This window comes from Musca vetustissima, unplaced genomic scaffold (assembly GCF_032173495.1).
Source record: "Musca vetustissima isolate MV318-11 ecotype Yass unplaced genomic scaffold, APGP_CSIRO_Mvet_v1 utg8193, whole genome shotgun sequence".
Classification (NCBI taxonomy): domain Eukaryota; kingdom Metazoa; phylum Arthropoda; class Insecta; order Diptera; family Muscidae; genus Musca; species Musca vetustissima.
In genome coordinates this window covers 306,367-319,638 of record NW_026882893.1, presented here as the reverse complement: position 1 = coordinate 319,638, position 13,272 = coordinate 306,367, and the positions used below count along the sequence as shown (strand labels likewise).

Here is a 13,272-nt window from a genome sequence, read left to right as displayed (position 1 = left end):
TAAATCAATATCTTTTGCAATATAAATTTGTAAAGCTTGCCAAGACACTATAAATAATCATTATGGATTTAGATATGAGAATGAGTAAATAATCTAACATGAATAAGTTTTCTAATCACCTATGTATGGTATTTATCCTATATTTAAATTTTAAAATCACCATTCCCTTTTACAAAACCATTCGATTTAATTTACCAGTATGGGAAGAGAAAACAGTTCCATTCTATTAAACCCATCCATCCATCTATATAACACTGCAACTTAACAAGATGTATCTTGAGGCTCTCTCTATATTTACCTGCCGTTGTGTTGTGCTGTGTTCCCTGCTCCAAATACCATTTAAATCAATTGAACAACGTTTGGAAAAGTCTGAACATCAAACATAAGCCCAAAAACTTAATTAATTGATCGATGATGATAGTCTTTTTGAAAAATTGATGCAGCTACACAACACATGCATGTTAGTTGGTGCGATACATTACAAGGATGGTCGTAGGGATGATGGGGGTAAATTTAAGGATGAGAAAATGCAGTTTAATATTGAAGTATAAAAACAAAGGTATTTTAACCTACAGGGTTAAAAATTTGGAGATACGAGGTTGGTATTTTTGGCGTCATACGAAATTTCCATTAAAAAACGTATGATTTTTTAGCACAAACGTATCCAGTGGGGTTTAACGTACCGCAATGTGTTGAATTGTTTATAGTGAAATAAAATTTTGCTGAAAACTTACAACATGGATTATCGGGATAAGAGTGCCACAGAACATTGATGCTCTGCGAGACCGGACTACTGACTGTTGGTTGTACACACTGTAGTCTTATACACAGATCCGACAATTTCTGATCGAACAAGTGCTTTGGAGAATTTCAGAATACCTCAGATGACATATCGTGAGATAGAAGCATCCTTGGACATTTCTTCCACCAACTTTTGACAAATGCTTAAAAAGCCTTTTCGCTTCTTTCTATTGGTAAAAATAAATTACAAATCTGGACTTATGAGTATGAGCCGGAAACAAAATAGGCATTTATCGAAAACAGGTATTCGAAGAGGAGCCAAATCAAAAGATAGTTGGCCAAAACAAACGTTTAAGTTTTCTTTATATCCCAAAAAATGACCAAAATATACTTGTGTCGTTTGGTTAAAATACATTTAAACTAGGTTTTTGAGATCATCGCAGGGATTTGAGCCCGAGACAAAACATAAATCGACCGGGGGTATTCAAAGGAGAGTCAAAATACTCCTGATTTTTTAACAAAACATGTCAAGACTGTTCCGTTTGAGCAACGTAGAACGATCAAATCTGAGTGGTACCCAAAAATTTGAAGCATAACAATGCTTCGGTACAATCCAGTGCTCTTTTGATAGACCAAAACGTGGATTTTTTAAAAGAATTTTTACAAAGGACTATCTCCACTTTAAGCGTGGATTTTTTAAAAGAATTCTTACAAAGGACTACCTCTACTTTAAGCGTGGATTTTTTAAAAGAATTTTTACAAGCGTGGATTTCTTAAAAGAATTTTTACAAAAGACTACCAACACTTTAAGCGTGGATTTTTTAAAAGAATTTTTACAAAGGACTATCAACACTTTAAGCGTGGATTTTTTAAAAGAATTTTTACAAAGGACTATCAACACTTTAAGCGTGGATTTTTTAAAAGAATTTTTACAAAGGACTATCAACACTTTAAGCGTGGATTTTTTAAAAGAATTTTTACAAAGGACTATCAACACTTTAAGCGTGGATTTTTTAAAAGAATTTTTACAAAGGACTATCAACACTTTAAGCGTGGATTTTTTAAAAGAATTTTTACAAAGGACTATCAACACTTTAAGCGTGGATTTTTTAAAAGAATTTTTACAAAGGACTATCAACACTTTAAGCGTGGATTTTTTAAAAGAATTTTTACAAAGGACTATCAACACTTTAAGCGTGGATTTTTTAAAAGAATTTTTACAAAGGACTATCAACACTTTAAGCGTGGATTTTTTAAAAGAATTTTTACAAAGGACTATCAACACTTTAAGCGTGGATTTTTTAAAAGAATTTTTACAAAGGACTATCAACACTTTAAGCGTGGATTTTTTAAAAGAATTTTTACAAAGGACTATCAACACTTTAAGCGTGGATTTTTTAAAAGAATTTTTACAAAGGACTATCAACACTTTAAGCGTGGATTTTTTAAAAGAATTTTTACAAAGGACTATCAACACTTTAAGCGTGGATTTTTTAAAAGAATTTTTACAAAGGACTATCAACACTTTAAGCGTGGATTTTTAAAAGAATTTTTAAAAGAATTTTTACATTTTTTAAAAGAATTTTTACAACTTTTTCCATCAATTTTTTAAAAGAATTTTTACAATGGCCTTAAGGCGTGGATTTTTTAAAAGAATTTTTACAAAGGACTATCAACACTTTAAGCGTGGATTTTTTAAAAGAATTTTTACAAAGGACTATCAACACTTTAAGCGTGGATATTTTAAAAGAATTTTTACAAATTTTTTAAAAGAATTTTTACTTTAAGCGATTTTTTAAAAGAATTTTTACAAAGGACTTTTTCCACTTTAAGCGTGGATTTTTTAAAAGAATTTTTACAAAGGACTTTTTCCACTTTAAGCGAGGATTTTTTAAAAGAATTTTTACAAAGGACTTTTTCCACTTTAAGCGTGGATTTTTTAAAAGAATTTTTACAAAGGACTTTTTCCACTTTAAGCGTGGATTTTTTAAAAGAATTTTTACAAAGGACTTTTTCCACTTTAAGCGTGGATTTTTTAAAAGAATTTTTACAAAGGACTTTTTCCACTTTAAGCGTGGATTTTTTAAAAGAATTTTTACATAGGACTTTTTCCACTTTAAGCTTCACATTTTTATAAAGGATTGTCTGCACTATGCGTGGGGATTTCTTGAAAAATTGTTATAAAGGACGGAGTCAATCAATAAAAATCAAATTTAAATTTTAATTTGTTTAATTATTTTATAGGGATCTAATTTAGATGTTTCCTTCATCCATGACCCGATAATTTTTATTACCTTAATTTATTTGGCATTCAATAAGTTCATTTCACTAGTGCGTATTTAAAAATTGTCTCTAAAAGAAAATCACGATGGCATGCAAATGTCATAGAGTTTTATTACTGCTAGTATACTAAACATCCACCTTTTTATAGTTTCACATTAAGGTAAAAGAACTAAAATTCAATATCTTATCTATTCCTGTCAAAATAAATCTGCAAACTAATATTACCTTGCCACAACTTATTATTGATTTTATTGTCTTCACATAAGTGTTGATCCCAATTAATATCAATAGTAAACAATTGCTCTTATCGATCGTATTTACAATTAATAAAAAAAATATTTTTACAAAAAAAGAGAAAACCGACATATATATAAAAAATAGGGCAAGAAAAGACAAGTACTTGACAGCAATGATTTATGGTATTATTGGCCAACGTCAATTCGAATTGACATATTAGGTAGGATTGTACCGAGCTGTATAGTAATTTACTGCTATGATTTTTAGATACTGCTATGAAGTATGCAATTATTGAAGTCGATAAGAACACAGTTGGAGCAAAAATGAAATTGGTTGCGGACAGAGCACTGGTAAACGAAAAAAATATGGATATGATGATGGTGATTTTGAAACAAGGAAATGTTGCTTCGGAAATACAATATATCATATCAAAAATATGAGAAACCGATTACGGAATTCTCCAGATATGGACACAGCGTCTATAAAATGTTCTCTCATCTCAAAAAATGTTAACTGGGAAGAAATTTTGTTGAATTATGAGGAGATCGTCGAACATTAGACAAATCGTACTACATAATTGGTGGGTGACTATAATCAACTAAAGCAAATGTTGGCAAAATTTGTGTATTATGGTAAGATGGGGATTTTTTTAATTTATTTGCTAGCTCTATTCTTGACGACAGAGGGAATGACTCAATTCCGTCACCTAATTTGTGATAAGATTAAAATAAACAATTACGACGACTCGGTGCACATAGAAGGCATTTCTGCTCTCATACGTAACAATACTCGTAGACCCGTCAATTGTAAGTTATGCCGTCCTAATTGAAAGAAATTATATTCAGACTTGAAAGGATGTAATCCTATCGCCCACTTATATTCCAATCTCATTAAAGTACTTGTTTATGTGCTATACTCAGGGGAAGTCGTTGTCACATCCGTATCCGAATTGAAAGTGAGAACCCCTAGATCATCTGAAAGTCTGCGACTAACTCTTTCGGAATGTATAAGATCCTGTACAAAGTACCAGAAAGAAATTCTAAAGAACTCGAAACAGGACAAGTTCTCTAGATTTGGAAGGGCACCAAACCTTCTACAGGCATTCTAATATTTTCCTATAAACATCTAAACTTCTAGAGGTCTCCTACGGATACCAATGCTTCTAAATAATCACCAAAAATAGTCTAAAAACATCGTATCGTTTAGACGTCTCTTGAAACAACACAATTTTCAGAGCCTTCTTAGAGACATCACGTGTTTTCCATTTCAACTATAGATAACATATGTTCAGGTATTTCCCAGGAGAATCAGGTATTTCCCAGGAGAATCAGGTATTTCCCCAGAAATCAAGACACGTGCCTGTTGAATTCTTCATATCCTCTCACAGGTGCAGGAAAGAAATAACTTTTATAGAACTTCTCGAAAGAGGAAAACTTCTCCAAGTCTAGATGGCCACAATAGTTACACACGCCTTGTAATGGCCTCCTAAAAAGAACTGAAGTGTTACAGGTCTCCTAAGGACAAAAAATCGTACGGAGGGATCTGGTAGAGATACGAAATATTATAAAATTCTCCAAAAAAGCATCTCTTCGGACGAAAATATACATGGGAGCTAAATTTAAATCTGAACCGATTTTAACGAAACATCACACACATCATAATAGACTCAATTTGACACGCTAAATCGAAAGAGGTTCAGGGGTTTCGATGCTCCTTAAAATCGGACAAAAATATATATGGAGGAACATATATATGGGAGATACATCATAATCTGAACCGATTTTAACTAATCATCTTAATCGAAAGAAATATAAGGGCACTGGTGGGCACCATTTACATAAAATCGGACCAAATAAGTGATCTGTGCTAAATTTTGATCTCATTCGGATTATAAATGCGACCTGTACTTTGTTTACAATTGAACATCAATAGACGGACGGAAAACCATAAATCGCCTCAGAAAGTGGTTCTATGCATATTATCAAAAGGAACCATAGGTCTATCTTGTTTCCTTTTGCCTGTTACAAACATTTGCACAAAGACATAATACCCCAGTGTGGTGAAGGGTATAAAAAGCTATGTCTTGAATTTTGCAAGTGGATATGACTATACCTTTAAAGGTGTTCGACGAATATTTCGAACGGAATGACAAATTTAATACATTTCAAATCTTCCCCTAAAATATTGCGACTGACACTCAAAAATATATGGTCATTATGGACATCTAGGAGGGAGTTATTTCCTTTCTCGTTTTATTTCAAATAATACCCATTGTTGTCTTGTGGCTTCGTATAAATTTTTATTTTTAAATTATAATTTTTTGTTTTTGAGATTATAACATTTATAACAATTCTTTTTTGGTAATTTAATTTATATACATAATAATTAACAAACCAATAATTATAATAATACTATTTTGACTTATAAATATAATTTAAAAAATTTTTAACGATTTTTTTAATTTAGAAATACTTTAGCCAAAAACAAAAGACCAATCATGGTTACAATGCTGGATGAGAATGTACCGACGGAATTTTTCTTATTGCATAAATCTTGGGAACAGATATTGCAAGTGTGTTTTACCCAAGTGGAATTTACAAGGGGTGCACTGCAGCTGACGGCATTCGAGGGAAGGCAACCACGGACATCGGAAACTGTAGTGTTGCCTATAAAAAAAGAGATTGATTAATACTTATTATTAAAAAAAAAATATATATATACTTGTGTATAACAAATAAATTTAATTTAGGCCCTTGAATAAAAACTGAATTTATTGAATATATTCATATAATATATAGCTTAAAGCTTTGAATATACTCAATAAACTTATTTTTTAATATTTTTACTTTCACAAGCACAATTTAAATAAATTTAATGTTTTTTTTATAAATATCACATCACTTACCACCGCTATAAATACCAACATAGCATGAATACTGTGTGCTATTGGTTATTTGAATATTATGATAGATATTCAAAAGAGCATCACGTGTAGCATTGGCATTGGATTGATTACATTCCACTGTACTGGGATTTTTGCAGGAATTGACATCACGACATTCGTAACATTTCAAAGAATTTGCTAAATAAATATATAAACAACATAAAAACCATTAATTTCACATTCACTTTAAAGTTGCCGAAAAATGTTTCCATTTTCATTTTTTTTTATTTACCCAATGGCAATGTTACAGCAGCGACAAAAGTTAAACACAACAACACTTTTCCGTACATTTTCCTTTTGTGATTATTAATTTTTTTCGATTATTAATTTATGTCGTATTCGTTTTGTTCTGCACTAATCGAACGTTTAATTAATACTGTAACTTCTGTTAGCTGTCAATATGAATTTTATACGAAATGGCCACATTTTTATCTTGTGGTTTACTTCTTATCGCATAAAATGACAATAATAACAACAACAAGAAAATTGTTGGACTCTTTTTTGTTTGCTTCACTTGTATTTTTTTGGAGCGTAATCAAAAATATTAAAGCAATGACATTGTCAAGGAAGTAGTTTTCTTTATTTTTAACTTATAAATATCAATGGATTAGTCATTTCTTTTTTTTTATTACTGAAAACAATTCATACTCAGTGGATGGGGTTGGTTAATCATACAAACATACGCATCACACCCTGATTATAATAATGTTCCTAAGTTTGCACTTGTTTTATAGTTGTGTGACGTCATAAAAGTAAACAAAATTAAAAGCATGACAATGTGAGGGACCCAAATTGAAAGTGGAAATAATTATATAATACAGTGGAACAAACAGTACAATACAAAAGTATGATGAATATGAGAATTAAGACCTCGTCTCCAGATTCACTCCAGTAGTTGAGATAAAAGCGAAGTTCTTCTACATAAGATAAAGATGAACAGACCAAAGACTTATTTTACGAGCGCCAAGAAACAGCATATGACCGCTGCCCTGGTCATGGAATTAAAATTCTACTAGGAGATTTTAATGCAAAAATCGGAAAGGAAAACATTTTTGGCCCCACTGTCAGAAAATTCATCCTCCACGAAGAAACATCCTACAACGGCATGAGGTTGATTGACTTCGCGGCACCAAAAAACATGGTAGTTAGCAGCACCAGATTCAACCATCTCGATATACACAAGGCCATGTGGATTTCTCCCGATGAAATCAAATTGATCATGTTGTGATAGACGGTAGGCATTCATCCAGTGTTTTAGACGTTCGATCGATCCGAGGAGCAAATATCGATTCAGACCATTACCTTGTACCAGCCAAGGTTCACACCCGTCTTAGCAGCAATGCTGTGATCTAATGTAAACCCTGCGTATAGAGCAACCCTGCAAACAGTAGCAACATCAATGCGAGAGAGAATTATTGGGAGAATGGAGTGAGGAGAAACGTATTTCCAAAAGAGATGTGCTGGAGTCAGAATAAAGTCCGGAAATTTTACCAACGAGTAAAACACCAAACCAAAGGCTTTGATGCGAGCCCAACCCCCACTAGGGATGAAGAAAGAAACCTGGTGACAGATACAGACAGCGTGTTGAGGATCTGGAAGGAGCATTTTGCAAAGCTTCTGGTATCAAATAGTAACAGTGAAGAAGATACCCCAGAACCAATATGAAATGAAATGGTATATAGTATACCACCTAGCCAAGATTAGGTCAGAATAGCAATTAATCGGCTGAAGAATAATAATGAATGGATAACCAGGCGAACTATTCAAGTCCGGTGGTCAGACGCTGATCAGAAGCATGCACCAGCTGATTAGTACAATTTGGCTAGAGGAATGCATGACCAATGATTTGTACCTCAGCATCCTGTATCCCGTGCACAAAAAAAGGTCAAGACGATATTTACCAACAATAGAGGAATTAGTCTGCTTCCCATAGCATATCAATTGCTATCCAGCGACTGAAGCGAATGGTCAATGATCTTATCAATGTGGCTTCAGACCTGGTAAATCCACCAGAGACCAGATTCCATCCATTCGTGGACTACAAAGTCTCATTCGACAGCCCAATGCGCTCAGAGGTGTTTAAAGCCATGTCTCGTTTTGCATTCCTGCAAAATTAATACGGATATGCATGATAACTTTAACTGTCACAAGGTTAGCTGTTAAAATCGGAAAGGACCTTTAACAGCCCTTAATACCGAAAGAGGATACAGACAATATGACAGTTTGTCGTGTGACCTGTTTAACATCCTGCTGGAAAAGGTCATACGAGATGCAAATATGAACAGAAATGACAATCTGTACACCAAACAGCATATGTTACTCGCCCACCCCGACGACATCGACATAATGGGTCGAGCTGTAACAGCCACCTTTGAAAAAATTGAGAAGGAGTTTACCAAAGTGGGACTGGCAGTAAATGGCGAGAAGACCAAGCTGATGGTATCAACGCGCAAGAAGTCTAGTAGACTCGGACCAAATGTGTAACTTAAGAACTACAGCTTCGAGGTAGTCAAAGATTTCATATACCTTGGTATAGTGTTGGCCAACAGATGCTACTATGTCTAAGTAAGCAATTCAAAAAGAAGGCCGCCTCTCGCCAGACCAAACTCACACTCTACAAGACGAGCGTGCTGTTGTATGGATATGAAGCATTGGAGGCAGAAGAAGCAGAAGAGGCAGCTTTGGAGTGTTTGAGAGAAAAATTCTCCGAAAAATCTACGGGACGATCTGCCTTGATGTTGAATATCGCCGGGCATCGGAATAGTCAGACGTATCCAGCTGCAGCGACTACGTCATGTTGTGATAATGGATGAGGATACCCCAGTTCAAAAGGCATATAAAACCGAGCCAACCAATGGTTCACGCAGAAGGGGAAGGCCTTCTGCAGGCATTGCAGGAAATGGTCTTTCAGATTGAAAGAGCTGCTCAAAAGTTTCTTCTTGTAGTTTAGATTTTCAGAAAACGGAGTTGAACCCATTTATGTATTCATTTCATTCGCTTTGGGTGATTAATTTGTAATTATGTTATTCCGGAGAAATATATCTCAATTGCTCGCAGGTCGGACTCAAATTCATGTGTTGCTAACAATCTGAAGTTTTCAAGAAACATTCCTGGTGCCGGACCTTGTTGGTAAATCTTTTGAGTATCCCCAGATATCATCGGATCCTGTATCCTTTGTAATGGTATACTTCCCAAAAGTTTGCAGACACATAACCAAACTACTCAATGGTGGAACTCAAATTAAAGGTTGTCATGAAGCATTCCTGGATCATGATATAATCAGATTATTCTTTTTGATTTCACCAGATTGAAGTTACATCGAAACTACTCGATGGTGGGACTCAAATTCATGTGGTTGTCAAGAACTATTCCTGGTATTCGCAATAAATTTTCAATGAATGATCCTTCCATTTAGACTGGCCTTGTTATTGTTGTGTGGACGTCATTGCTACATCCTTTGGATCGTCTCCGATATCGTTGTAAATCAGGACTACTACAATTACAGATGGTCGCAAGAAATAATCAGTGATTGATCTTGGTCTTGTTACAGGCGTTGTAAATCAGGAAATTGTCGAGGAAACTTTGCAAAAACTCTTGTGTTGGTAATATTTTACACTCATAGTTTACAAACACTTATCTTAAGTCAATCACAATATCTGATAGACTTTCTAATCTAATGGTCTTCGAGATCTTAAATATAGAATACAATTCGCTACGATCAATCGCGGTTTAGAAAGTTTAAAATGGTCTTCAATGCCTTCACAATGATTTTATTGGTTTCTAATATGTGTAATTGTGGTTGTACGGACATTTGTACTTAGATTATTTAACATTTTAAATAAAAAGTATGGTATTAGTCATTTTTACACTCAAAACATTGTGAGCCCTTAGATGAGAAATTTTGTGTGGTAGGCGAACAGCTAGAAGAAAATATTATAAAATACATTTTACATCCGACTTTGAAAAAGATTTATGGAGTATTTTTTTTTACGAAAAAACTTGCAGGGTAGGCAATGAAATTGTAACATGGAGAATGATTCGAATCTCCGTGTATAAATAATAACACGAAAACACACATATAACAACAACAACGGCAACGACAGAAGAGAAACAAATGAAATGATACGTGATAGTAATACACGTATCGTCATCATCTCAAACAAAAATATGCGGCATGCAAGCCAGCGAGCAAGTGACGGGACAAACATAGCTATGGTATGTGGAACATGATGCTATGCAATGTCATGTCGATGTAGATATGGATGATGAGATGCCATATGATATGGGACATTATCCAGGAATGTTGAATAGATGGCTCTCATCGGTTGTAGCAACAAGAAAAAATAACTGGGGGAAAAACAAACATTGTGGGGCAACAATTTCATATTTGAAACATTTGTATGCAACCATCAAATGTTGGAGAATGTGACTGAACTTCCGAAAAAAATATGAAGGAACTACACTACAAACCCCTACACACACATACCAATACATGTACATATCCCACAAATGCCAGTTATGAACTAAAAAACGGCAATATTCCTAACATTGAGAATATAAAAAAAATGTAGCAAAAAAATGTCTTCTAGTTTTGCATAACCCCCAACTCACACACACTCGCACCCTCACATATAAGGCCTATTTCAAACTCACCATTGTCATCATCGACAATAACGTGGGATGTCAAACAACAAGAGCAACAAAAAACGAACTCCTAACTCAAAATCCTTCGCAATGATGTTTGCAATTCCAAACATTGCTTCCGATGCAAAGAAATTGTTTCTTTGCCAAGGGTAAAGCTAATTCATGTTGCCTTGACTCATCCACTCAGCCGCTGTAAATGTGGAAGATCTGTTTTCACTTTGTAGTACTCCGGTTTGTCATTTATTTGTTTAGTTTTTTTTCTGGTAGCTACTGGTCCTTCCGAATATCAAACCATTTGCTCTGCCAATAGTCTCCTGCCTGTCGTTTTCTGGATATTCATTGTTTCAAATAGTTATGTTTAGTTTAATGTTTCTAGTCACGTATCCTTTTTAATCCTGACAAGAATATTATTTCCATAAAATGTCATAGACACACACACATACAAACATTTATGTACACACAAAGATGTAACATAACCAGCAGCCACATTGCCAGCAATGCAAGCCGCAATCACCCATTGTACCAAGAAATTCAAAATAACATAACGAAATTGTTTCGAAATTATTCGGTATATTGTGGGTATTATTCGGTAAACTCTTTGGGTGTCAGCATATTCGGTAGGTCCTTTTAAAGTACAAAGTACATTGCCTTGACTTCGCGGCAGCAAAACACATGGTAGTTAGCAGTGCAAGATTCAAGCATCTCGACATACACAAGGCCTCCTAGATTTCTCCCAATCAAACAACGAGATAACAAATAGTTGTGATAGACGGAAGTGTTTGAGCAGCGAATATCAATTCGGACCACTACCTTGTAGCAGCCAAGGTTCCCACTCGTTTTAATGTAGGAGCAAATATGCAATTTAGCACAACGCGGAAACTCGTCGTCGAAAAACTTCAAATACAACAGGTAGCAGAATCATACTCCACTTACCCACATGCTTGACGGAAGCAATCCTTATCCCGATAATATAGAAGAACAATGACAAAGAATTGTCCACTCCCTGCAAACTGCTGCAAAAGCAACACTTGGGTACCAAAGGCCACCATCAAGAAACCCGTGATACGATCAGAAGTGTCGTAATGCTACTGATGTGAAAAACGCAGCGTATAGGGCAACCCTGCAGACAGTAGCAACACGTAATGGAGAGGGAGAATTATCGGGTGAAAAGAGAAGAAAGAAAACCTGAGCGAGAGCAAATAGAGATGTACAGGAGTCAGAATGAAGTCCGGAAATGTTACCCACGAGTAAAACACCGAGGGCTTTGTGCAAGCACATCCCCATGTAGAGATGAAGATGAAAACCTGGTGACAGATACAGATGGAGTATTGTGGAGCATTTTGCAAATCTTCTGGTATAAAAAAGTGGCGATGAAGAAGATGGCCCAGAACCAATAAGAGGTGACGGTATAGATTGTATACAACCTAGCCAAGATGAGGTTAGAATAGCAATTAATCGACAGAAGAATAATGAAGCAGCAGGTGCCGATGGATTAATAGCCGAACTATTCAAACCGGTGATCAGATGCTGATCAGGAGCATGCACCAGCTGATTAGTACAATTTGGGTAGAGGAATGCATGCCCAATGATGGAAACCTCAATATCCTGTGTCCCGTGCACAAAAAATAAGACCAGACGATATGTGCCATCTATAGATATTCGTCGACAGCCCTATCCTATCTGCGTTCGGCATTCCTGCAAAATTAATACGCCTATACAAAATAACTTTAATTGGCCAGTCCATTCTCTACAAGATGGGTACTTGCGCAAGCAGATGAGGCAGTTCTTGCAGTGTTTGAGAGAAAAATTGTCCGAAAGATCAATGGGCCGATCTGCGTCGAAGGAAAGTGTTTACGAAATCCAGTGTTAGGCGAAAATTCTGCCGTCGAACTAAACAAATATTTATAAAGTTCCCCTTTATAAATATTTGAGCTCACATTGCCGACATCTGCCGAAACCATTTTGAAAGTCTTCTTTTTCGTATTCTTTAAAGTCTTGGGAGTTTTTTCCTCTTAAGGCAATCACGCCGTGAATGTTATGTTATCCGTACAGCCTTAGATAATTTCAAGGTTTTGCAAAAAAATTCAATATTCGAGCTTCCTTTACCGCCAAAGAGTATTTGTGACAGTCTACATTGATAGGTTCTAAACGCGATGTTTTATTTTTTCTTGGGCTTCGATGCGTCCCCTTTTTCATGATATCCAATTCTTATTGTCGTTGGAAAGAAGACTCATATAATCGTATATATTATACAGCAAGTTTACTACTAATTATAAACCAATATACGGTTGCTTCTACCGAAACATCATAATTTTGCCTTTCTTCTATCCCGTATTCGGCCGGCTCCTTGCCATATTTTGTTACATTACAACCATCTGGCTAGCTGGCAGGGAGTGGGTACAAATTTCCAACAAACCACAAAA

The 13,272-nt window shown here is 35.1% G+C and overlaps 1 protein-coding gene across 1 annotated transcript; it reads right to left on the bottom strand.

Annotated features, from left to right (window-relative positions):
- Window positions 1-5,718: 5,718 nt before the first annotated feature.
- LOC133329603 (uncharacterized) lies at window positions 5,719-6,495 on the bottom strand. Its single transcript, XM_061538076.1, has 3 exons — window positions 6,438-6,495; window positions 6,167-6,343; window positions 5,719-5,927 (listed from the first exon to the last, which is right to left on the bottom strand). The coding sequence occupies exons 1-3, from the start codon at window positions 6,493-6,495 to the stop codon at window positions 5,719-5,721; spliced, it is 444 nt and encodes a 147-aa protein (XP_061394060.1).
- Window positions 6,496-13,272: the final 6,777 nt, after the last annotated feature.